Genomic DNA, 24,004 nt, shown 5'->3' on the forward strand with positions numbered 1-24,004 from the left:
CAAATATACTTACTAGTATCCCAATGATATTTTGACCAGCATTATTTCTTGACTACAACTCTCTCAATCCTTCCACACTCAATACTTGGATCAGCACAACTCTGGTTGACTATTAGACAAGGTCTAGGCTTTATCAATGGACATGAACATGGAATCTACTCAAAGAATTTGTCAAACCCAATTGAGCACTCCAGATGTATAACTCTCTCCCAGGCATCATAAAAGTGTATTTATGTCCTCCAAGCCCATCACTAACTCTTGATCACACTGGGTAGTGGCACACCATCATATTCCATATGGTGGTGATATGGTGCTTAGATAAAGTGAAATTACACAGGCAGATGCCCTATTTTAACTTATAAGCTTACAATATGGTCTAAGTAAGTACAGTGCCGTTAGGGGCAGTACTTACCTCAGGGAGACATTTTTTCTTACATACTCCGTCTTTGCTCAGACTGCATATTCCACCATCTTGTGGGATAGCATATCATATTTCCCAGTTCATTCATTTCATCACCCCTTTTACTGTCTCTTAGCACAAACCCTCCATCATTTATGATTCTGGGGCCTGCACAGCTTAATTTACAGGGAGCAAATGAAAAACTGATCTCCACCATGGAACACAGTTAGTCCACCTCTGATTCCTATTTGGGGTTAGATATACAAGTGGCTAACAGCAGGTAAAGTTCATGTACAGTATTTGACACCTTTAACTACAAGGTGGGGTAACTCAACTGGACATCTTCTCACCTTGCTCTCTTGGCCAGAAAGTTCCTAGAAAATCAGATTAACTGATCCCTTCTATCGGCAAGGTCTAAAGATCAAATGCTTCTGATGATGGGTAAGACCTGCTGGGACCTCTTGTTATCACCGGAGTCCCGTGCGGCAAAACAGGAAGAAAGAGATGACAGTTGACATCATTACGTCTTAAGAGATGTCCCGAACTGTGGGCCAGAGGCATGCTGGAGTGTACCATTGATGTTCCTTGCACCAGGCCGCGGGCGTCTATATAGGTGCCCCACCAAGCAGCTACTAGATTTCCTACAAAATAGGGGCATTTGTTCACCATGGAAAATGTTTTCTGGATACCAGGCCAATGAATTTTATTCTGGTACTATCCCACAATGTATAGCGGCTCTATAGTGGATATAGTAGCTTCCTCCAGAAATTCAATAACATTCCCTGTAGAAATAGAACTGTACCAAAATATATTTGAATTGCCAGATTTTATTTTCATTGGCAGTGGCACTAAAGGTCTGTTACCACCAGTTACAGTTGTTATTTCACTACCTTAGGTATCAACTGTTCCCTGCACCCATTATACAGTATGTTCATGTGGGCAGGGCTGTCCTTATCATCCATTGCGTGTATGTATTTGTTGTCAAAAATAGCGGATCTTCTGTACAGGAATCCTAAGAGCTAGAAATGCTGCAGTTAAACATTGTGAAGAACATATCACCTGAGGCATATTTATGTAATACTGTGTTTGTTTACATATGTCTGATATTTTAATTGCTGCATTATTTTCAATACATATATTTCCAAATCTGGCTATCTTGAAACAAAAATATATATGGCATTTTCTATTAAAACCTCATGTGCTTGCATTTCTATACATTACTACCTCCTGTATAGATTATATTCATTGTTCAGGCGACAAAACTCCGGAATGAGGCCTCTCTGCATGTGCTGACTGAGGAGTTTCAGTAAAGCTGCCTCTATCTGTCTATGACTATTCAGCAGGCTATATAAACCCCAGCAGATATGTCATTCAGCATGTTGCCTCCTTCGGACTCAACACTGTTTGATCATAGCAAGGTAAGGCCTATAGTGTCATATACATTGCAGTCGGCCATGTCTAGTTCTCATTAGATGGAACAGACAATAGTTTTAGTGTGATTATTTCAGTTGTTGGTTGCAGAGGAAACAGAATTGACCTGTTTTTTTTCCTAAAGAGAAAACTGTCAGAAGTAGCTGTCAAGTACAGGCAACAACAGCTGGACTTTATTATTCATACAATACATTACTTTATGTCAGGTTTTATTAACATTATATATAAAAAATGTGAAAAGGGTCCACTCTAGCAAAAGGTAAGAGTGAATATAGGAGAAGGAGCCAGAACCAAATTAGTATAATTTAGCAACAGGAGATGATCGGCATTCCAATATCATCAGTTGCATAAACACTCAGGGTTATTTGCCGAAACAGCAACATTTTGGTCCACAAAGATCCTTTATCAAGTTATATAGTTTGACAACGTAGCTTTGTGTTCTTAAACATTGCTGTTTCTGCAAATAAACCTGAATGTTTATGCAACTGATGATATTGGAATGCCAATCGTTCCCTGTTGCTCTATCTATCTATCTATCTATCTATCTATCTATCTATCTATCTATCTATCTATCTATCTATCTATCTATCTATCTATCTATCTATCTATCTATCTTGATAGATGGAGCGATCGATAGATAAATGGAACGATAGATAGATAAATGGAACGATAGATAGATAGAAAGATAGATAGATAGATAGATAGATAGATAGATAGCAAAATAATTATTAAGTAATAATAAACTATTTAGTAATATTGATAATATGCAAAAATTATGCAGAAATAATGACTTTTTGAGGGGCCCATGGAGAATAATTTCCTATGAACTTATTGTTGATTTTTGCCATTTCCACCAAATGGTGACTGGAACTTTAATAATTCTAAACATAAATATAGTATTAGAAAGAGGCACACATGGCTCTCCATTTGGGGGTTTTATAAGGCTCTGCTAAGGGCTGTAAAACAGAAACATTTCATGTGTCAATTAACTGGTAACAGAATCAGTTTTGCTGAAATACTCAAATGCTTAATTCTAAAATAACAAAAATGAAAAATAAAAATACTAAACCATATGTCAGATATGTGTGTGGTTCATTTCTGGAATGGGCTTCTAACAAATGTATTTATTTTAAATAGAAACAAAATATAGGGAATAAAAGGATATCAACTAACAATATGTAATAAGCATTTTCTATAGGTTTTAGGTGGGTAGCTTTATTCTCTCATTGACTGGGAAACTCAAAATATACTTAGCAGCCATAATGGTAATATTGGGTTAAAAATGTGACATGATAACGGGCAATTTTTTGATTTGTAGCCATTTATAAAACATTTCTCCAGGAGAGATACATTGATATATCAATCACGTTCTCTAGCCAGTCAAATTACAGTGCCCAGAAAAACATTTTGACATGAAAAATAGCCAAATTTGCTCAAGTACAGATGACAGAATGTACTTACAGAAACAGATCTGTCAGCTGCTTAGAATGTATTAGTTTCTCTTTGATTTTATAGCTTTAGTCACAATGCATGAAGTCCTTGCACTGCAAAGACTTGTGTATCATTTGAAAGATCTGGATATTTAAAAATGTAATCTCTTACTGAAACTGATATGTAGTTACTAGAAATTAACTTAATAGCAAAACTGATCTGTGAAAAATGTGCCTCATTCTACATTACTGCACAGAATTGTGCGTGTTTCTCCTGCAGAATTTCACCTTAAGGGGCATATGTATCAAAGATTAATGTGAGATAAAATTGTGAGATATCTATCACCAACCAATCAGCTTCTAACTTACATGTTGCATGTTGTGTTTAAGAAATGATACTTTGGAGCTGATTGGTTGGTGATATATATTTCACAATTTTATCTCACATCAAGCTTAGATACTGTGCAGAATTCTCCCTATCATTACGCTCTACCTGGACATCTCTATTATGTCTCACCCATGTATAAATAAATAAAACCACTGTAGCAGTTATACCAATAAGCATAGACCTGATAATTATGTGCCATGACTAGTGATCTTGGATAGATAGATAGATAGATAGATAGATAGATAGATAGATAGATAGATAGATAGTGAAGTAAAAGCAAACTACTTTTTATAAACTATATTTTTGTGTGAAAATATAGCTGTTGGAAGAATTAAGTACATTTATAAATTAGGGCCCTGCACATCCATTTTTAAAATGTGTTTTTGTGAATTTGTATATCATGTTAAACAATGTGTAAATTATATTTTCCATTTTGCTCAGCCAGAAACACTTTTTACTTTACAAGACACATAAAACAAACTTTTTATTTTTAATATTCAAAAAATCATAGTGCTCATCATTGCATATGCATCAGGCAATACACAACACAGGGCCTGATTTAGAGATGGGCGATAATGCGATCACAGCTGCGATTTCATACGCAACACAGCAGTGAAAATATGCTAATGTTAGCAAAGATCAACCGAGCATAAGGACGCCCACTGCTGCCTTCTTACCTGCGTGCGACGACACATACCTGCGTAAATAATCGGTAACATCAATGTATATCGGCGGCCATCATACCCTTGTGACAGGTGTGACCTGCTGCAGCATTGGGGGCTCTTCTGACATGCAGAGCTGCGCAAGCACTCTCAGTGGGTAATTTATGCACGCCCATGTAACGGCATTTTAAACGGACAGACACGCCTGCATTTTTCTGAAAATCGCATTATCGCCATCTCTGAACCAGAACTGTTTGGCCACAGTAAGAAACAATGTTGCAGATAAGATCCCCAATATGTACAAAAACATTGGTCCTATTCCTATTGGTCCATGTGGACACGCCCTACTTCTGGTGCTATTTCAGAATGACAAACAAGCATCACTCCCACAGCTACAAAGGGGTCCAACTTTATAAGCATCTGTTGGTTATCCAGGCGACACCCCCCAAACACATAATAATAATAATAATAATAATAATAATAATAATAATAATAATAGTAGTAGTAATAACAGCTGTGGCACATTTATAACAACATATTGCTCATGTTTTAGAATCCCAACAGCTTTGGAGATCTGGAATATTTGATAATAACTGACAGAACTATATCACTAATTCAGGGTGAGTGGAAATCACTTCAAGCTTTTCTACACCAAAGTGCCGTGTGCCACTGACTATCAGATGAAATATACCCATTACCAGTAAAGCAATCGGCATACTCACATACAGTAGATGTGATTTTATTGGCAAGCCCATTCAAAATTGGGGGGAAAAAACACTTTATGTTAGTATGGCCTGGAACATGGTGGAAATGTTATTGCACTACAAAATTGTGCTCATTTTTTTCCCCTGTGACATTATCTACAGTACATGAAAATAGCTTGTTACTGACAAAACAGCATGCTGCTACTACATGCAACACAAATCACAATCCATATAAACTGCTCTGTTCCCTATTCAGCTGTATTAGAATTTACTGCAATCCAATTTCATTGCTGAAATAAAATGACACAATTTGTTTCATGTCTGTAAGAAAAATGGCACACTAAAATCCCATGTATTACATTCAAATAATCTGCTTGTACACTGTATTTGTACATGTTGTGAATTCTTAACTGCAAAATTACGACTTACTGTAACCTTTCCCTGATAAAACTAGGGGGTACATTTATTAAAGGTGGGTACACACCTGGGTATGTGTGAGTGTGTTTAGTATGTAATAAAACTTTACTATGTACGGTGTGTGAGCACTGTCATTATTTTACAATTTATTTTTACAGTGGGGGTACGGGTGCTGGCCGCCTGCTGGCATTTGTAGTTCCACAAGTGCCAAAGGGCAGGCATGCTGGTACCTGTAGTCCCACTGTAAAAAACAATAGTAGACAATAAATATTCCCACTACAGGTTGAGTCTCCCATATCCAAATATTCTGAAATACGGAATTTTCCGAAATACGGAATAATTTTGGCATGACTGAGATAATGAAACCTTTGATTTTTGTTGTTCAATGTACACAAACTTTGTCTAAGGCACAAATTATTAAAAATATTGTATAAAATTACCTTCAGGCTGTGTGTATAAGGTGTATATAAGGTGTATATGAAACATAAATTAATTTCATTTCTGTACACAAACTTTGCTTGAGCCACAAAATTATTACAAATATTGTATGAAATGACCTGCAGGCTGTGTGTATAAGGTGTATATAACACATAAATGCATTCTGTGTGTATATTAGGGTCCCATTCCCAAGATATTTCATTATGATATGCAAATATTCCAAAATACGGAATATTCCGTTATCCAAAATACCCCTGGTGCCAAGCATTTTGGATATGGGAGACTCAACCTGTATTACCTCAGGAGCCCAGGGCTGGTTATAGGGGGGGGGGGGGGGGTGGAACTCCACATCATCAGGCTAATTAAAAGCAGAAACATAGACAGATCACATTGATCTGTCTATGTTTCTGCAAAACACGCAGCTCAGGAAGATGTCTACAGTATACCCCTGGTGTGACTGTGTTGTGTATTGCCCTGTAGCACATATAGGGCTCAATGCAATTAGGAGTGAGTTCCCTAGCGGTGCCAGTAAGTGTGGCTGTATGCTCATACTTGCCGACATTCAGCTCCCTCCTTCTGCATACAGTGGGGTGTGTGGCTGGACTATGACACCGTTTTGGGGACGGGGCCACACAATCGTGTCATCATGGCCCCACCCCCTCTTCACAATGCCCAAAATAAAGGCATTGTGAAGCAGGGGGCAGAACCATGATGACGCAATTCCACTGCGGGGGTTTCTAGTAGTAGTCTGGGGGGGGCAGGCGGCAGCCGGGAGGCTTGCCTGCCTGTCCGGGGGGTTGGGAGCAGCATCCGATATTCGGGAGGCTCCTGACCAAATCGGGAGGGTAGGCAAGCCTGTGTATGCTTAAGCTGGCCACACACTAGACCAACTTACATCCAACCAGCCAACTAGTTGATTGGTTGGAATGAAAATCTGGTAAGGAATGGGAGTAAATGATGATCAGCAATTTGCTCCTAAATGCCAGAAAACAGATGAAAATGGTCGTCAGACAAGTTTGTTAAATGTTTGATCTAAACAATTTGTTCAAACAACAGTTTTTGTCCATTTTCCGGCGTTTGGGAGCAAATTGCTGATTGTCATTTGTTTTAATACCTTACCAGATTTTCATTCCAACCAATCAACTAGTTGGCTGGTTGGACAGATAATCTTTAGATGTGTGGCCAGCTTTAGTCTGTATGCCACACTTAGGGTACCTCCGGTCCCGGACTTCCACATTTCTGCAATCACACCGCATATGACTCTCACATGATCACGCCCAGTGCTTGCATGTGCCCAGTTACAAGATATGCTTTGCAAACAGACGTACGTTCACTGGCTGGTGTTTTTACAGAGATTTAGAGGGAAAAGCCAATGCAATGTTATATGTACTGACCTCAACATTTATTAAAGCATGTCCAGAAACACTAAATATAGTAGTCTTTTTAACTAAGATAAAATGAACAGCATAAAAACACTTCTATTGTATATCTATTTATATCAGGAAGTCATAAAGTATTGTTGATAACCAATCCAAGGGAATGAAAATATTGTATTGTTTGTTCAGTGCAAACATAGAGATCTGGCCACTGCACAAATTCTTCTATAGAAAATAAATACTGCAGCTACATTTGCTCAGGGACGGGTGCTGCCAGATTGATTATTTAATGCAGAAGCTGGCACACCTGCTAGGATTTTTAGTGCAGTCAACCGGGATTCCCTGTGAACACTTTCCAATACAAGCAACATTAAGTGAACACTCTCAGAAGGCACTAGGCAAACAAATGACTCTTATTCATTAATTCATTTAATGGATTTCCTAAGAGCCAGGAAAAAGACATTATTATTAAAAGGACCTGATCAGCAGGCAACACCATACAATAAAGCCATCTGTTACCATATCAAATATTAGACAATTATTATAAAATGAATTGTGTTAAATGAAAAGATTATCATGGCTTTAAATAATGGGTTTCTCTTTCTCTCTACAGGACAGAGAAAATATGACACAACATTGTACTAAGTTTGCTGGACACTGGAAGGTGATTATTTTCTCTATGTAGTCTAACACAGCTCATTCCTACTTAGGTACAAAGTGTTTTAAAGAGAATAACTTTATTTGTCTTATTTATCATTAAATGGTAAAATATAATAAATAGAAAATGTATTTAAAGGAGTTTGCACAAGGATATTCTTCATGAGTGTAAGATATGATAAATGAACCCTGAACTGATTTTGAATTAGAATTCATCAAACTTTATAAAAAAGCACTTTCTATGGTGAAAACAGAGTTGGAATGAAATTCCTGGCCATATATACAAGATGCATTCATCTTGGAATTTGAGGCATATGTGCCAGGTTTACTCCAGGAGACAGCAGTAGTATATATAGGGTTGGGTATGGGATCCCGGCTGTCGGGATGCCGGCTGTTAGAATACCGACAGCTGCTTCCCGACAGTCACAATCCCAGCACTGAGAGGTAAGTTCCCTACACCTAACACTTACCCCTACCCTAACCCTCCCTCCCCGGTGCCTGTTCCTAAACCTAACCTCCCCTCCCCGCACCCTAATCCTAACCCTCCCCCCATAGTGCCTAACTCTAACCCTCCCCCTAGTGCCTAACCCTAACTCCTAACCTTAAACCTAACCCTCCCCTAACCCCCGATACTTACCTTTGGGATGCTGGTGGTCGGGACTCCAGCGCAAGTATTTAGACTGTCGGCATCCTGTCTGCCGAGATGCTGACTACATTCTGTCTGGTTTACCCCAGGAGAGAACAGTAGAATATGTGCATGGACAGTGCCATAAAAGGGCTTAACAGCATCCTGTGCCACTCCAGCCCCCTTTGTGAATGATGTAGCCAGTAATGCTGCAGTAGTGCCTAGAGCAGCTTCAAGACACTAAGGGCGGCACTGCTGCAACTTCACTGGCTTCAGGGTGCCTGTCCAGGCACCTCGCTGCTCAGAACAAGGGCTGTTGGGCAGCGACTGTGCTAACCACAGAGCCCTGCTCTCTGTGTGGTGACACAAGTTGCACACTCCTAGTTATGGCCCTGTGCCTGGATTACCACAGCAGATAGCAGCAGTGTATCTGCCTGATTTACCCCAGGATAAAGCAGTAGTATATGCACCTGATTTACCCCAGGACAGAACAGCAGTGCATGTGCCTGACTTACTCCAGGTGAGAGCATTAGTGTATGTGTGTGTCCTACCCCAGGAGAGAACATTATAGTATGTGCTTGGTTTACCCCAGGAGAGAACAGCAGTGTATGTGCCTGGTTTACCCCAGGAGAGAACAGCAGTGTATGTGCCTGACTTACCCCAGGAGAGAGCAGCAGTGTATGTGCCTGACTTACCCCAGGAGAGAACATTACTGTATGTGCCTGGTTTACCCCAGGAGAGAACAGCAGTGTAAGTGCCTGACTTACCCCAGGAGAGAACAGCAGTATATGTGCCTGACTTACCCCAGGAGAGAACATTACTGTATGTCCCTGACTTACCCCAGGAGGGAACATTAGTTTATGTTCCTGACTTACTTCAGAAGAGAGCATTAGTGTATGTGCCTGACTTACCCCAGGAGAAAGCATTAGTGTGAGTGTTCCATGACTTAACCCAGGAGAGAACAGTAGTGAATATGCCTGGCTTACTCCAGGAGAGAGCAGTAGTGCAAGTGTCTGACTCACCCTATTATAGAGCATTAGTGTATGTGCCTGGTCGTGCATGTGCCTAGTTTACACCAGGTTTGGTTTCACAGTAATGGTAGTAAATGCTAATGTTATAGTACACATTTTCAGGGCCGCCGACAACTGTTCCGGACCCCGGTACTGGAAGGGAGTGTGTCAATATCAGGGAGGTGTGGCCAGACCCCCTCCTTACAAAAAAATATAATATATTTACGGCCATGTGTTCCGCACAGGGGGGTGCCAGATTCCGGTTTGGGGGCGGCACTAGTGTCCAAGAAGGGACGGGTGAGTGCAGCAGCAGCCTCTCTCCCTAGTCCAGCACACGGCGTGACAGTAGCATGTGTGCTCAGCTGGGGAGAGAGGCTGCTGCCCGAAGTACCGCATCTGGAGAGGTACTGGGAGGGGCTGTAGGATGAGGGCCAGGGCCTGGGTAAAGAGTACCCGCTCCCCCTCCCCTCTCGGCACCCCTGCACATTTCATATAATATAGTGCATAAATGAAAAGTGATATTAACAACTAATAAAGTCACATTTACAGTACTGTAAAAGCAAACTAAACTGAGATGCAAACACAAAATTTAAAAATTTAATTCAATTCAAATAGTACTTGTCACCTTCCCATCACCTTCCTCTTTAAAAGATCAAATGGAAATATGCTTTATTGCTGTGGGAAAATTGTGAAAATCACTGTAATAATGAGAATCGTATTAACATTTATTGGCGGAATTCAGAAACATTTAGCCAACCAGAAGTGATAACCAACAGTTCACAATTTGCACCAAGGGGTACATTTTTCTAAGATGGGAGTTTTATTTAAGAAGTGATGTTGCCAATAGTAACCAATCAGATTCCAGGTATTATCTTCTAGAAGGTGCTAGATAAATGAGAAGTAGAATCTGATTTGTTGCTATGGGCAACATCAGTTCTTAAATAGAACTCCCATCTTAGTAAATTTACCCCCCAGAGTCAAAAAAGTGCAAGTGATCTTCCTCCTGACAGGCAAATCAACATCTTCCTTGTGGTCAGCATAAGACACATGTTGTATGAACAATCGCATACTGTACTGGCCGCTATCCCACTCCCTTAGTGCAAAAAGCTGTAAGCTGAATATGTGTCCTGATGCATCTCAGCCACCATGGTATAGGATACATATGCATTTTGTGCAGTTGAAAAAAAACAAAAAAACAATTTCCAGAGAAATAAAGATGTCAATTGCATTCATGACCAACTTATCATGAGCCCCTATGTAACATTATTCTTGTGACTCACACACACATGCTCAAACACACACAACACATACACACGCATGTATAATGGGCTAAGAGAAGTTGATGGCTGGTGGTGTACAAATGTGCAAACATTCACAATATATTGAAGAATAAGAACAGGATGAAAGTGTTAATAGGTATTATTGCTGCTTATCTGATCAATTACCATTTCCTGCTCTGATGGTATAACTATAGAGGATAGGGTAGCTAGCCATGACATAGGTTTGTCATTAATCAAGGTGGAGATATCTACAAAAATAGAATTTAGTATATGGTCACCATGTTATTAAGGTAAATGGTGTTTTTTTTACATTAAAAACTCATCTACTGAAAATCCTTGTCTTATATATCACTTTTAATATACTCATTTAACATGACAATAGGGTCAGTAATTTTCATAGATATTATTAGTGGGTCAACTTGCAACACCCACAATTTGCAGCAATCAACATTGCGATCCTAGATAAACAGGCTGCTGTAAACCATTATTTCACACAGACATCTATTCCCGAAGCTCTGTGCTATATTTATATCTGTAAGGCATAATGTTCTGCACAATGAAAGTCCTACATTCCTTGAAAAATGAAGCAGTTGATAAACCAAACTACCCTCCAGACGTGTGATGACATGTAGTGTAATTAGTCCTAGATACTATACAGCACTGAAAGATACCATTAGTCAGGCAGAGATGTTTTCCTGCTGTCATTCACAGCATCTTTGGGGAAATCTTACACACTGTACGTTTCCCAATGCCGTCATCCTGCTTATTACTGTCACTTGTGCCCTTGCTTCATCTAATGGTTCACACTTTGCTTTGTAACTGCTTTCAGATTATTGTCTGGGACGAAGAATGTTTCCAGGGTCGCAGACATGAGTTTACATCTGAGTGCTACAACATCATGGAATCTGGATTTGAAACTGTCCGTTCATTTAAAATAGAGAGTGGAGCGTGAGTAAGAGATGTTGATCAGACTATAATGATAGGGTATAAAGCTGTGTGTCTCTGCAGGCTGCTAACTGACTCCATCATGATGAGTTTAGTAGAACATCAGTAGAACATCAGCTAAACATTTATTAGAACATCAGCTAAAGAGCTTTCCTCTACTACTTAATGTATGTTTAACTTGGGCTCATTGCCACATGCCACAAACTAATTAAGATCCCAAACAAAGCAATAACTTAGAACAAGCAATTTTACCCTTGTAACTTTGTCGGTCAAAGTTGTGTTGCTGTCAAATCTAACAATATACAACCTTACAGCTAGCGTCAGCCACTGTGGACCTCTTCATCGAGGTTTAGATGTTAAATCGAGGTGTTTCCCATAGCAACCAATCAGATTGTAATTATAATTTCTCTAGTACATTTTATAACATAACTGCTACACTCTGATTGGTTTATATGGGCAACACCTCAACTTGTCCTCTTTAGAGGATTTAATAAATCTCCCCCAGTGCATTTAAAAAAAGGTTCAGGGGGCTTCTACAAAGCAGTAACTTAAAGTTGTCTGAAGGTGTGAGATAACAGTCAGAAGCCACTTGGAGTGGTACTTTATCTCTATCCATTTTATCCATCTTTAGGGCTTGATACATCTCCCCCAATGTCAGTTGTAGTAATAGGAATAATAATATTTAGAAGACAATATTGCTAAATAAATGAATAAATATATTAACCATGATGTGAGAAACATGAAATAACTGTTCTGACATTCTTCCCTATGCCGGACACTGATAAATGTGGGAAGTGTGTGCCAGCACATATACCTGAGATCTGGGCATAACACAGGGGCGTATTTATAATGGGTTCAGGGAGGGCCCACATCGCATACCCTGCACCCATAGTTAGTTATACTCACCTTTCCTCAGATTCCTGTGTCCTGCTCTGCAGCGCCACACCGGCTCTGCAGAGCAGCAAAAAATCACAGGGAAAAATGTCGCGCCCATTTTCCTGGTAACTTGCGCATGCGCAGAAAAGATGTCCGAGGGAAGAAGGTACTGGTGCCATTTTCCCAGAAACCCGCACATGCACAGTAGATTCTGGCATGAAGACAGTATCTATTGCGCTGACAGAGAGAAGGGGGCCCAAATAGAGGCTGTACACACAGGCGCGTATCTATAATGGGTGCAGGGTGTGCGGGGAACACGGGCCCCTGGGTCCAGGGGGACCCCGCACCTCACACCCTGCACCCATAGTATTACTTACCTCTCCACGGGGGTCCGGCGCTGTAAAAACGACTGAAAAATGGCCGCTGCGCCCATTTTCCCGTCATTTGCGCATTCGCAGTACAGGCAAAATGGCTGTCAAGGACATTTTCCCGGTGACCTGCTCATACTCTATAGACTCTGGGCGCACTCTCGTGCCAAGAGTCTATAACTCCGGCGCTGGCCACGCACAGCTCAGTGCGTTGCCTGCCGCTTGGCGGAGAGGAGGGGGCCCGTGTCAGAGACAGCACACGGGCCCCTTCCTCTGTAGAAACGCCCCGGTGTACACGGGCTCCCTCCTCTCTTAAAATGCCCCTGGCATAACAAGAAATGTAATGTCACAACATTTTGTAAGGACTTCCATGTACAGTACATATAGCAGAAATTACTCATCTCCCCTGGCTCACCGATCATTCCCTGGCTGTACTTATTGTAACCATTAGGAAGCAGCTTCTCCTGTTATCAATCATTCTTCATTAGGTTACTACTGTATGATAGCAGCCACTGCTTGATTACTAAAGAGAACTTCAGTAAGCCGGAGAAGGCAATGAATTGTCTGCAGCCCTGCTGCATGCGGCTTTGATAAAAGTAAAGTAAAATATACATATTTTTTAAGTCATTTTTAGGTCATGTACTTCTAACCTGTATTGTGCTGTACCATGCAGCATAAATGCAATTTTAAACAGGAACATATTAAAGGGACTTAAAATAAGTTTATAGTAGTAATGGTAACATTTCCCTAAAGTAAAAATAGGAATAATGATAAAAATATAGGACTGTAGCTCTAGCATATCCTTACTATAGGCAATGGAAAATAAATGTAATAAAACCAAAGTGTACGCTGTATTCCCACAGCTGGGTTGGCTATGAGCACTTAGGATTCCAAGGTCAGCAGTTTGTGTTGGAGAGAGGAGAGTACCCCCGCTGGGAGGCCTGGAGTGGCAGCAATGCTTATCATGTGGAGAGAATGACCTCCTTCCGACCAATTGCCTGTGCTGTAAGTATAAAGTTCATAAAAATCCACAGGGGGCCCTTGATAATTGTTTTCACTTACTATACAGTATACACATTACAGAAGAGTGTACTATTTAGGCTGCCTAACTGTAATGGGCTATGAATAACATTGTATTTAAATGACATTAATTAATAATGTTAGCTATTAAGCTGAAAGACCTACAGTCAGGTTATTCTTGTTAGGATACAGATACATTTGTCTTACTAAATAATTTAAAAACATGTTTTCTTTATGATTGTATAATATTAAGTTAATATATATTTTTAATTATCTTTGATTAATTTGGATTCACAATATCCTGCAGTGTTATGTCTCTTTTGGAGAGATCTTCATCTACTTAATTATCTGGGGAAAAAAAAATTAGGCTATAGACATCAAAAGTAGCTAACTTGTGTCAGTATTTATGCCTACTGATTACAGTACATTAAGGGTACACAGTTCCTCAGCTGTATGTAGTAGTATTTAAAAGTAGAGATCATTACAAGCATATTACCTATTCACATGACATTTCATAGGTCATAATCTCTACCTGGTTATTTTTTATTTTTTGCAAAGCTTTTAAAAACGTGGACTGTATATATATTTAATTATCTCTATTATTATGTTCCTCCATAAACTACAGGGTAGAATTAGCAGAGCTCACATACATATAGTGCAGGGCTTAACAAGTTAGAAGCTAAATAGGAGGACATTTCTTAAGCAGTACAGGCTAGTGAGTTCTGTCCCATGGCAATGCTGTACTAAGTTACTAACTAGTGTTAGGCTGCTCCCCAAAGTCCTTCCCTTTAAACACACACTGGCAATGCTTCACACACAATTATTAGGTGTACTTTCTCCTCCTTCACAAGCATCATGAAACAGAGCAAACATCTTGACTATCCAGGGACAGTTCTAAAAGGTACAGCACATGTGGCAGACAGACTCTTTTATCTAACCTTGAGCTTTCACTACCTACTATTGGTGTCTTAAGCTCAGTTACTACTTGGCTAATTTCTGATAAATCGGGGACCTTTTTGGGGCCCACCTAGAAAGCTAAACCATGATACTCTAGGATTACCTTCCTCCATGCAGCACTAACAATAAATCAAAAGTAACCACACTTAGGAACATGCCTCATTCCACCTAACCAGCCTAGACCTTAACGTAATATATATGTCGAATAAATTGACTTACTTTATCCCATCTGCATTGACATTAATAGCATTCACAATTAATAAATAGATAGTCTATATTATATTAGCTCCCAATTTTGAACAGTGACCCCCACATTTCATTAATATCCTGTTAAACAAATTAACAGACCGCCACAATACATGAATAACGATGCCACATTACTGTAGTATCCCATGCCACATAACATGCATACCCTCACACAAATCACATGAACCACACCTGTATACTTCCCCACTCTATAGACTCACACACTCACTCACACATTAACATATAGTCACCGTTCCCCCATTGGTCTTATCTGCTCTGAAGGTGCGTACACATGGAACAATTTTTTTAACGATTTGTCGTTAACGACATCGTTATCGTTAAATCGTTCAAAAAATTATTCAGTATCTCAGGTATAATGATGAACGAAAATCACAAATGCGCGCTTCCGTTTGTAGTTTTCGTTCATCGCCCGAACCTCCTGTCCAACCTGACGATAATGTCAGGTTGAACATGTTCGGGGATGAGGGAGGGAGCCCGGCACTGAACAGAATCGTTCGTTCAGTGTTGTGCTCAGTGTTGTTAACAACACTGAGCACAGCCCTGCCGGGGACACACAGGACGATTTTCGTTCGGGGAGAAAATCGTCCCGTGTGTACGCACCTTAAGGCTTACTATCTGTGCCTCCTGCTGACAGAGGAACTGGTTACATGTGATGTCCGCAGTTACACATCAGGGTGTTTAGCCTCCAGGCTCTGACCACTGACACCGCTGACTAATCACTGGTGGCAGGAAAAGAGATGAGAAAGTGGACAGGCCCACAGAGAGGGAAGGTGTAAACTGGCTTGTTACTGGGTAAGGGTTAGTCCCTAGGAAGCACACATATATCCAGGTAAGTCTCCTATGGGACATGAGTAGCTCTATTTCTCCACCCTTCTTATTTAAAAAAAATGTACAAATGGAAAAAAAGTTGAGGAAAAGAGTCAGAGAACACCATCACATGATGGCGTATACAGTCAACCCGGAAACTGCTGATGAGGCTTGTAGATCTTCAAAAGCTTCCTAAACAGAAAAGTGGCGGTATGACCATAGTGACCAATCAGATTCTGTGTATCATTTTCTAGAATAGATAAATGATAGCTAGAAACTGATTGGCTGCCATGGAAAACGTATCCACTTTCCATTTTTAGAAACGTTAGTAAATCTGCCCCTTTGTCTCCTCCCAGGACTTGCAGGTCTGCAGTGCTCTATGAGGCAGACAGTCTGGCAGCATCATTCTAAATCACTGCTAGGCCCCGTTTCATCACTGCCTTCCCCCTAACAGTGAGACACCTGGCTCGGGGCATGTATCGCTATCGCTTTTGGCTGGTAAAGGAGGGAAATAGGGGAGCACAAAACACCTGAGTACCATCTGTAGACCATTCACCATACTGTAATTTCTTGTCACCCAGCCAACTAGATCTTGACCAGCATCAGTGTAGTGTAAAACACACTGGGCAGGGGTAGTCAACATGCGGTCCTCCAGCTGTTGTGGAACTGCATAACCCAGCATGCCCTGCTACAGTATTAACATGCCTAATAGCAAAACCCATATACCGCTGAATTCTGCCATTGGCTGTGCAGCACAGCCGACGCGATATTTCTGTGAAGAATGTCGTTCACAGACATATCGCTGGTTGACACTGGCAACGCATACACACGATATATTGGCCGATCAATTGAACGACTGAAATATCGGCCAGTGTGTACCCAGCATAAGTGTTTTCACAAGTGGTGTGGGTGTTTTACATTTAATAGTTGCATATTCAAAGTCCAAATGGATGAAAATAGAGCAAACTGCCTTAATAGGCACAGGCACAGGGCATCATATTGTGATTATATGGTTCTATTTTCACCTGTCTGAAACAAATGTTTATTAAGCCACGGCGCCCCTGCTTGTGGCTGCATGGTACTGTTCCAGACACCTAGCAAGCCACATGCAGGTGCCGTGGGGCCTACAGGGCCTGCACTCTAGTTACAGCCTTGGTCATTCCATAGTTAAATTATGTTTGAGAAATATAAATGGTACACTTTATAGTTAAAGACCCACTACTTCATCAAAGCCTTCCTGCTTTCATTCTAACCCGCTACTCCATGCTCCCTCCTCCCTGTTAACCCCATCTGTGTCACGCCTGTTTGTCTGCACTTCCCCTTTAGAATGTAAGCTCTTGCGAGCAGGGCCCTCTACCCTCTTGTGCTTTTCCTTACTTTATTTTCATTTACTTCTTACTCCCCATTAGAGTACCTAACACTTGGTTGCTTATGCTCTGTTGCTTATTTGGGTGTTATGGTCACCAATGTAGCAATGTATATTACAGTATACCTGTCCTTGTCCTACATTGGATTTGTATTGTACTGTTAGTCACCTTTTTGGTTATGTACTTTGTAAGGCACTGCGGAACACTTGTGGTGCCATATAAACGATAATAATTATAATAATAATAATAATAGTTAGAACTTTAAATTATTATAAAATGTTACATATCTTTGTCTATTAAAGGACACACTAATGCACACTTATAAATGTATCCCAAGATAAGACATATTCAGACAAAACAGCAAGACAAGACTTAAATGAGGTTCATTTATCCACACGCAACACTTTTATAGCTGTCTACTACGTGTCACTATTAGAAATGTATCTCACTATATGAAGAAGTAGCAGCTTGCATCTTTGGTACAAAATATTGGGTTATTTAAAAAAAATAAAGCGCAAAACTAGCTAAACATGAAATAATTTACAAGTACCAGTGAATAGCATTTATTAACTGCTTTATTTAGTAAATAGAGCACATATTGTTAATTGTGTTAATTTTGTAGGCTGTGCTTTAGAAGGTCGATGCTATGCTCTGATTATTAGCCTATTCAGCAATTAAAGTGAAACGAAGGGAAAATAATGAACTATAGTTAGAGGGTGTAGTTTCCTCAGCGTACCTTACTGAAGCGTTCATCCGGCATGTTAATTAAACTTTTTATAGAAGAAAAAGTTTCCTTGTGCAGCTGAACAATATGTGGCTTAAATGAACATAGTCAGTGACACACATACATACGGCAGTTTTTAGAGTTTTTCTGTGACAAACTGCTAGCTAGAACTGAACTACATATTACATATGACACATTAAAGGTTTTCCTATGAATAAGGGCCCTCATTCAGAGCCGTTCGCTATTTGCGGTCGTTCGTTTAAAAACAAGGGGTGGCTATTCAAATGATCCGTACGCACATTGCAGTCTGTTCACACCTCTAAGTCTGAACGAACGAGCAAAACATACGCTCGTTTATTTGTTAAAAACGCCCCCTGGCCGCACGCATCCTACGTCATGTCCGCTATTTATTAGATTAATCGAGTACATCGACCAGCGTATGAACTGCTCGCTATTCTTGTGGTTGGTGTTTGCTACCACAAATTTGCGAGCAGTTCTGGCTCTAAAATAACCCAGTGACGTGGTCATTGACGCTGCTGTTTTAAATATACACACCCATAAAACGCCCGTTTTGACCTTTAAGCACGCCTGCGTTCGGATCTCCACTCCCCATTTTCAAGCACCTTCCCCTGTTACCACCCACATACGCCTCATTCTGTCACTCAAAATAGCAGGCACTCGCTATATAGCGTACAAACGATTTTCGGCCGCACTGACTGGTTCGCGCATGCGTACTAAAAAGCATACGCATGCGCAGATGTGCAAACATCGCTCGGAACGAGCGTACTGCCGCTAACGAGCGGCTCTGAATGAGGGCCTAGGTTTTTAATTAGTCATTTCCAATAACCAAGTACCCTCGTTATCCAGATGATCCCTAATCCCCTTTGTTTAGGTTTTTTTTTAAATATATTTTCACATAATTTTATGTCAGTAAAAATGAGTTGTCTTTTGTAAATGCAAATAAAACTGTTAGTAAAACATATGGTTGATAAACACAGTGCTGCACATTTAATAAAGCAAAATTAAACCATCATCAAACCCCACAAAAGAAAAATAAGCACTCCATTAAATAAGATACACAATGAGGATGTTACATTACATCACTCTACAAGCAATAACCCGGGTTACTGCGTTCTCTTAAAGGGACAGGTTGAAATAAGCCGGGTCGAGAAACCGTGAATTTCAACCCTAGTCCCGAGAAGGGTTCAACGTGTGTTCAACCCGGCTCGCGGTGCAGTGTGAATGGGTAACTGGTTCACTTTCACTGCACAGGAAGAAGCGGCGCTTGGCGATAAGCATACTTGCCTACTTCCCCGAAACCTGCGGAGCCTCCCGATTTTTTGGGAACCCCCGCACCACCGGAGAGTAGGCACTTCTCCCTCATCCTACCACTTTCTAGTGAATAGGGCAGAATGGGGAGAATCTTACCGTGAATCTGTGGTGCGGCGGGAGGGGCTTAATGACGCCATTCTACGATAATATTGTCATTTGGCTCTGCCCCTATGTTCGTGATTTGCTGTATTTCATCGTGAGGGGGCAGGGCTTAATGACGCGATCATCCAGCCCCACCCCCATCACTGCCTACCTGCATCTAGTGAAGGAACCTCCCTTTAAATGTTGCCAGTTATGGAGATAAGATCATCTTCAAGTGCCGGCTCACACATGATGGAGCCAGTCTGAAAGGGGTCTCAGCCGGGTAGCACCCGGAGTGGGCGCATTAACAAAATCCCGGGTGCAACCCAGCATACCGATGTGAAAGGGGTATAAATCTGTTATATAAAAAGATAAAGAAGATAAGACAAAAACCTGCATACATTGCTGCCCCTGCAGTAGTATATTTATTGCTCCAGCTCAATTTTTTTAGAATCTCCTCTAGACAGTAATACACTCTGGTAGCGTGCACAGAACAACTTCTGAATGACAGTGATAAAACAAGATATCCTGTTGTTCAACTAAATCCAATATTGTCAATTTCCTTCTCTTTGTTCATCACACATTAAAACCCCCACCTGTGTACTTAGATTAGTGCAGGTACAATAGCAGTGGGGCCATGGGGAAAACTACTACATGTAGACCACCCACACCCACCGGTAGCTCCTGCTAAAGATGGGGCATGTTAGTTACATTTTACAGCAGGTGGTGGTGGGGTTTTGACTAAATTTAATATGATATAATCTACTTATCCTTAAAGTATAGCATAGTAAAAGATTAGATGAGTGCACACTTCAGGAACTCAATTCACTTACTTATTAAGTCAATGACATTTAATGCAAAACTATAAAATCAGGGGCAGAACTATGGGGGACAATGGAGGCGCCTGCCGCTGGGCTCCAGCTTTGAAGGGGCACCTCCTCCATTGTCCACAACATATTCATCCCACTTAGGGCTGTAACTGTGGAATATCTGTATCTATCTATCTATCTATCTATCTATCTATCTATCTATCTATTAATAATAATAATAATAATAATGTGTATTTTCCGGAGTGTACCGTCATACCCGCCCAATACACGGCACCCCTTCCCGGCACCTGAGAAGTCACAGTACACTAGAGGAGACCTCCATGTCAGACCATCAGCTGCTGCCTTCGTCTATCTATAGCCTGTATGCATGCGAATTGCTACATTACAGTACCAACGGCTGTGACGGGGGGGCAGCAAATTATAACTTGCCTCCGTTCGCCTGCAATGAACTTACGCCACTGTATAAAATCTTTATTTATTACTACATACCACATACCTCCCAACATGACCCTCTCCAGGAGGGACACAATTCTCTGGTCCTGGACTTCCCTGGTAAGAGGTGGGGCTGCAGCGCAGTTCAAAATTCAAATAGGGGAGTCACACCAACTGTCATTTCACAAGCTGCCAAATATCACTGGCTGGGACTCACTGGCAGTTGCTGTGACTCCCCTATTTGAATTTTAGACTGTACTGCAGCCCCACCTCTGGAGCCACCACCAATCATACATTACCAGGGAAATCCAGGACCAGAGCATTGTGTCCCTCCTGGAGAGGGTCATGTTGGGAGGTATGCATACCATAAGTTATATTTTTCGACACCGGTCTAGTATAACTGAAGTTTAATAATATAAAGATGTCTGTATTATTTATTAAGAACCATCGTGACTGTAAGATGACCATCTTTGAGAAGGAAAACTTCCTGGGAAGGAAAGGAGAGCTGAGTGATGATTATCCATCTCTGCAAGCCATGGGCTGGTGTAACAACGAGGTTGGCTCTTTTCGTGTTCAGTCTGGCGCGTAAGTCATATGTGTTACATTGCTTGTTGTAATTGTGAATGATGCAATATCCCAGTATTCAACAATGACAACTGGGAGATATAATTGTGCTTGTTCCCCATATTCAAAGGAAATGTTTTGTTAAGACAAAGAGAAACAGTATTACACAGAGCTGCCTAGTACTGCTAGGCATGCACTGTTTTGTGGCAATGATTGTTGCTGTATGACACACAGACAGGGCCAGATTAATATTGGGGCAGATGGAGCTGCAGCTCTAGGCCTCAAAATAAAAATAGGCCCATCATCAAGCAGCATGATGATGACCAGATGCCAGCAAGCTACACGGTCGGCCATAAATCAAAAGTCTTAAACTTGTTTTTCTAATTTCCTCACAATATGATGCAATTTTGATACTTTTATGTATTTAGGGAAACATTTGAGCTGCTAGTGTCAATGTGTGTACACACCCACATGGCACTGACCACACCCACACAGCACTGGTCACACCTCCTCTCACAATAGGCCTTTGGTCAGTTGCAGCTCCTGGCCCATATGTCTCTTAATCCGGCCCTGCACACAGAGATGAGGTAGATCTTGTTTTTTTTTTTCATTTTGTGCAAATCAAGTTGTGGAATAGGCCATTTCGCAAAGTTGTGTCACTTTGATTATCCAATAATTCACTTCTACTTGGTTTGCCATTCTTATCATCTTTGCATAATTTATCACCTACGAATAAAGCTGGGAACAAGAATCCACATTCATTGTGCTAAATAAGCAGTGTGGTTGGGTTATGACCAGCGGCAGCACCTAACTGTTGATCCCGGGGGGATCTGCTCTGCCTGTCTGAATTATGTGGCTTATGGGTATACATGGGACAGCAAACTCGCAAATGCGCACAAATTAACAAGCAGCCCAGGCTTCTACGGACTGCATTGGCTCCAGGCCCTAGAAGCCAGATAGGGCTGCCACTAGCAGTCCCAAAGGAAGAAAACACCTCCTGGATTGTAAGTTCCACTGGGACAGGGACTGAAGTATATGACTGAATATTCTTTGTACAGCACTGTGGAATATCTGTATCTATCTATCTATCTATCTATCTATCTATCTATCTATCTATCTATCTATCTATCTATCTATCTATCTATCTATCTATCTATTAATAATAATAATAATAATAATGTGTATTTTCCTAATTCAACATTATATCATCATCTTGATCACAATGGGTGCTATCTTGTTACTAAAGTGGGGTAAATTATGTTAAACCCGGGTAGAGTGTATGCTTGTGAACCTCACTTTGTTTGTAAGAAAAACAATTATTGATTCTAAATGATAGCATAACAGAGATTCATGCTGATTTAAGTAGTTTTAATAATATTCAAATAAATGCTTCCATCCAATGAAACGGTTCATGTATATTCTGTTCCTGTGAATGGCAAAATATATTTCACCCAATATTAAGGATTGTAATTGTAGGTTTACACATAGGGCCTGATTCAGCAAGGAACGCAAGTGAGGGAACGCACACACTCGGCCGATGCATTTGCACTGCGCATGCGAATGCATCGCACTGCGCTCGCGTGATCTTGTAAGAGTACACAGACTACACGCAGTGTGTACACAGACCCTTTCCGATATTGATTGACAGGAAGTGCCGTTTGTGGGTGGTGACGGGGGTTGTTTGTGCAAACGCAGGCGTGCCTGTTCGTTAGGATGCTGTTATAGGGGCGTGCATAATTAAGACAGTGCGGTGGCATATGCAGCGAGATGACTCAAAGTGGCCAAAATTCTGCACGACATCAGGTCAACCTCTATTGTGCGTATGGTTCCGATGGTTCTCACTGTTACCGATGTTTCCGCTGTCTTTGAGTAAAAGGAAGTGGGCGGCATTGTGTAGTGCTGGACGTCTGCATCTTATGCTGCGGTTGCCGTGCATATGCATTGACTAGCATAGACACGCAGGCCCATAGACATTTAGCTCTGATACCTCTGATCACATCTTTTCCCCTCCTATCTAGCTGGGTGTGCTACCAGTATCCCGGTTATCGTGGCTTCCAATACATCCTGGAATGTGACCGTCACTCAGGAGAGTACAAGCATTGGAGAGAGTGGGGATCCCATGCTCAGACCTTCCAGATCCAATCCATCCGCAGAATTCAGCAGTAACCAGCTTTTACATGCAGACATGTATTTAACTTGAAATAAAAATAAAATTAAGTTTAAAAAGAATAAAGATTTTTATCACCTGTCATCGTTATTGGGTTTTTATTACTCAAAATATAAATTAAGAAATAATTCTGGAAACATGTCAACTACATAATAGATCTCTCTGGAAATGAGTTATGAATGTAAGCATCATGGGAGGATCATTTGGGTGATGTGATGAGTAACCAAGCAAATATAACTGACATGCCGTTCCTATTAGAGATGAGCATCAGACCATTTTTGCTTGTTTTGGTATTGATGCTAATTCGGAGTCCGGTTTTGGTTTTGCCAAAATACTGTGACTGGTTATGGTTTTGGATTTTTTCCCAAAAATTTCAAAAAAGGCTAGAATCACATAAATTGAGCCTTTAATATTCTCAGAATATTATTAACCTCAATAACATTAATTTC

General features: G+C 40.8%; 1 protein-coding gene across 2 annotated transcripts; it reads left to right on the forward strand.

Annotated features, from left to right (window-relative positions):
- Window positions 1–1,765: 1,765 nt before the first annotated feature.
- CRYBA4 (crystallin beta A4) lies at window positions 1,766–23,632 on the forward strand. 2 transcript variants are annotated; one of them, XM_088467933.1, is made up of 6 exons: window positions 1,766–1,818; window positions 7,860–7,910; window positions 11,648–11,766; window positions 13,871–14,012; window positions 21,267–21,409; window positions 23,407–23,632. In XM_088467933.1, exons 1-6 carry the CDS (start codon window positions 1,777–1,779, stop codon window positions 23,552–23,554), a joined length of 645 nt encoding a protein of 214 aa, XP_088324059.1. In that variant the 5' UTR covers window positions 1,766–1,776; the 3' UTR covers window positions 23,555–23,632. The 2 variants fall into 2 exon arrangements, with proteins under 2 accessions (XP_088324059.1, XP_088324060.1); XM_088467934.1 differs by lacking the exon at window positions 1,766–1,818 and adding an exon at window positions 4,865–4,931.
- The last annotated feature ends 372 nt before the right edge of the window (window positions 23,633–24,004 follow it).

The sequence above is a fragment of the Taudactylus pleione genome, unplaced genomic scaffold, assembly GCF_031769625.1.
Source record: "Taudactylus pleione unplaced genomic scaffold, aTauple2 ptg000078l, whole genome shotgun sequence".
NCBI classification, from domain to species: Eukaryota; Metazoa; Chordata; class Amphibia; order Anura; family Myobatrachidae; genus Taudactylus; species Taudactylus pleione.

Bases quoted from the DNA above. Each gene is read 5' to 3' on its own strand.
- CRYBA4 (XM_088467933.1), top strand. From the start codon at position 1,777: ATGTTGCCTCCTTCGGACTCAACACTGTTTGATCATAGCAAG. The intron at 1,819-7,859 runs GTAAGGCCTATA...TTCTCTCTACAG, and splicing joins CACTGTTTGATCATAGCAAG to GACAGAGAAAATATGACACA. The intron at 14,013-21,266 runs GTAAGTATAAAG...TTATTTATTAAG, and splicing joins TCCGACCAATTGCCTGTGCT to AACCATCGTGACTGTAAGAT.